Source organism: Sinocyclocheilus rhinocerous, unplaced genomic scaffold (assembly GCF_001515625.1).
Source record: "Sinocyclocheilus rhinocerous isolate Xijiao unplaced genomic scaffold, SAMN03320098_v1.1 scaffold15250, whole genome shotgun sequence".
NCBI lineage: Eukaryota > Metazoa > Chordata > Actinopteri > Cypriniformes > Cyprinidae > Sinocyclocheilus > Sinocyclocheilus rhinocerous.
The window spans coordinates 1-1,043 of NW_015644504.1; the positions used below are offsets into that span (position 1 = coordinate 1).

Here is a 1,043-nt window from a genome sequence, read left to right on the forward strand (position 1 = left end):
TCGGTTAAAGGCACCTGCCAGTATCCTTTCAGGAGAACAAATTTGCTCACAAACTGAGCGCAGCCAACTCTATCAACACAATCATCACACCGTGGTAAGGGATAACAGTCAGGCTTTTTAACTGCATTAAGCTTTCTATAGTCTGTGCAAAAACGATACGTCCCATCTGGCTTATTAACCAGCAGACAGGGGAGCTCCATGCACTGAAACTGGGCTCAGCAAGATCATGAGTTAAAAGATATTCGACTTCCTTACCTAGTATTTCCCTCTTCCTAGGATTAACACGATATGCATGCTGTTTAATAGAGGGTTAGGCTGTCAGTCCAGTCATATGAATGATGTGATTGTGTTGATGTGTGTCGATGGAGACGATTGAAGTGAATGTGGTTTGATTTCAGTCTCAAGCTGAGCACACAGAGCGTCAGATTAAACAGCAGTTTGAGAAGCTTCATCAGTTTCTCAGAGATGAAGAAGAAGCTACAATCACTGCACTGAGGGAGGAAGAGGAGCAGAAGAAGCAGATGATGAAGGAGAAGCTGGAGGAGATGAACAGACACATCTCAGCTCTTTCACACACAATCAAAGACATGGAGGAGATGATGAAAGCCAGTGACGTCTGCTTTCTGAAGGTCTGATTTCAGATCATCCATTGATTGATTGATGGTTGATTGAGTTCTTGATGATCAATGGTGTGTTTGTTCTGCAGGAGTTTCCAGTCACGATGGAAAGGTGAGTGATCTGCTGCTGTCTCTGCTCTCTCTGCTTCTGATCCAAAGCCACTGCAGTTCTGATCCTGAAGGTTCTTCCAGAGTCCAGATCTCATCACAGCCGGATCCACAGACGCCTTCTGGAGCTTTGATTCATGTGCCACGTTACTTGGGCAACCTGCCCTTCAGAGTCTGGAAGAAGATGCAGGACATCGTCCAAAACAGTGAGTCTGATTGCAGAAGATCTGAGCTCGCATACACACTGGAAATGATGCAATATTGACAGATTTCAGCATTATGTGTGAATAACCAGATGAGCTACTACACCAAAATGAG

At 44.7% G+C, this 1,043-nt stretch overlaps 1 protein-coding gene across 1 annotated transcript; it reads left to right on the forward strand.

Annotated features, from left to right (window-relative positions):
- Nucleotides 1-519: 519 nt before the first annotated feature.
- Nucleotides 520-931, forward strand: LOC107758345 (tripartite motif-containing protein 35-like; the record flags this gene model as incomplete). Its single annotated transcript, XM_016576058.1, has 3 exons — nt 520-629; nt 707-729; nt 810-931. Coding segments are annotated over exons 1-3 (253 nt in total), but the record flags the coding sequence as incomplete, so codon positions are not given.
- Nucleotides 932-1,043: the final 112 nt, after the last annotated feature.